The 1,676-nt window shown below is 53.8% G+C and overlaps 1 protein-coding gene across 1 annotated transcript; it reads left to right on the top strand.

Annotated features, from left to right (window-relative positions):
* Positions 1–383: 383 nt before the first annotated feature.
* On the top strand, positions 384–1,452 carry bhlhe23 (basic helix-loop-helix family, member e23). The gene has a single exon (XM_037684070.1). It carries the CDS (start codon positions 624–626, stop codon positions 1,308–1,310), a length of 687 nt encoding a protein of 228 aa, XP_037539998.1. The 5' UTR covers positions 384–623; the 3' UTR covers positions 1,311–1,452.
* The last annotated feature ends 224 nt before the right edge of the window (positions 1,453–1,676 follow it).

The following is a 1,676-nucleotide window of genomic DNA, read 5'->3' as shown; positions in this document are numbered from 1 at the left end:
AATAATGATAATAAAACAGAGAAGGATGGACTTCTTATAGTCTTAAGGCTCAGTCTTCTTCAGACAGGTGAGTGGACTTTAAAACCTAAAAGCTTGATCCACGTGCTGCACATGTAATCCAACAGCATTAGTCTCGTGTTAATAAAAAAAAGTGAATCATATCATTAATAGCAGCAACACACGAGGCTCGCGCGCCTGCCCTGCGTGTTCGACCCATGCGCTCTTAATTAAAACGTCCCCCTGATTGGTCGGACAGCAAATCCCGGCGGACCGTGCTGCTCCCACTAACTTGGAGAGCAGGACGGAGCGCCAGTCTCAGTCTGCCCAAGGCGAGGGAGGGCAAGAAGGAGGCGAAGGAGAGAGGTGGAGGGGTGGGGGGGAGAGAGCGCGCGAGTTAAAGAAGTGTTTGCTGCTGAACGTGGGCTACAGACGCTCAGCTTCACATTCACAGCCTCCTTCCTGAAGAGTCACAGCACCAAACAGAGCAAAGGAGGAGTGAGGAGGAGGGAGGTGGAGGGGGGAACAACTAACAGGAGAGTCTGTGACAGAACTCCAAACCCAAGCTGGGATCAAGGAGAAACAAGAAAGAGGAGCGGACTTCCACCTGGTCACACCGAGCCACCATGAACGCCAGCGACGAGAACCTGCTGAAGTCCATCAGCAACGACGCGCTCCTGGACCTGACGCAGCGCTACGGACAGTCAGCCTTCGGCTTCGGCGGGGGCCACGGCGCGGGGAGCCCCGGCCGCTTCCCGCTCACGCCCGCCGCGGACTTCCTCTCCGGGCAGACGGCGAAGTCCAACGAGAGCGGCGGGGAGCACACGAGCGACGACGAGGACGGCTTCGACTCGCTGGAGTCCCGGAAGAGGGGCTCTTCGTTCGGGGACGACAAGCCCGGGGGGCCCCTGGCCAAGAAGTCCAAGGAGCAGCGGTCCCTGCGGCTCAGCATCAACGCGCGCGAGAGGAGGAGGATGCACGACCTGAACGACGCGCTGGACGGCCTGCGCGCGGTCATCCCCTACGCCCACAGCCCCTCGGTGAGAAAACTATCCAAAATAGCCACCCTCCTCTTGGCCAAGAACTACATCCTCATGCAGGCGCAGGCTCTGGAGGAGATGAGGCGGCTGGTGGCGTATCTGAACCAGGGACAGTCCATAAGCTCCCCCATCCCCACCGCCCTGGCGCCCTTTGGACAGGCGGCGGTCTACCCGTTCTCGGGCTCCGCGCTCGCGTCCACCTGTGCGGAGAAGTGTTCCACTTACTCCGGCGCGCCGTCGACTCTCTTCAAACACTGCAACGACAAGCCTTGATTTGCTGCTGCTACTTTTATTTATTCACTTGTTTATTTTGTTCCTGAACTTTTACATCATGTACTGCACCCGTGTCGGTCTCTGTCCCACTCTAGTTTAATTAAGAAATAATAATAATAATAATGACAATAATGATGATAATGCTGTGGAAATTAAAGCGAGCTTCTTATTCTTTTTAATTTTTTTATTCTGATGCGTAAAAGTACCGCAATGTTTTGGTTTTACAAACATGACAGGAATAAAAAGCTACTGTTAAGGCCTTCGAAATGCGCCACAGGCCGAATTATCCCCCAAAATGACAAGTTTGGTTTCTTTCTCTAAAGGGAAGCTTTTGTTTTGATTTGTAATCTATGCAACATTCAGCAA

This window comes from Nematolebias whitei, chromosome 11, assembly GCF_014905685.2.
Source record: "Nematolebias whitei isolate Nwh7 chromosome 11, NemWhi1, whole genome shotgun sequence".
Taxonomy (NCBI): domain Eukaryota; kingdom Metazoa; phylum Chordata; class Actinopteri; order Cyprinodontiformes; family Rivulidae; genus Nematolebias; species Nematolebias whitei.
The sequence above is the reverse complement of the archived record's forward strand: the minus strand, read 5'-3'. Positions and strand labels throughout refer to the sequence as shown.

Bases quoted from the DNA above. Each gene is read 5' to 3' on its own strand.
- bhlhe23 (XM_037684070.1), top strand. From the start codon at position 624: ATGAACGCCAGCGACGAGAACCTGCTGAAGTCCATCAGCAACGACGCG.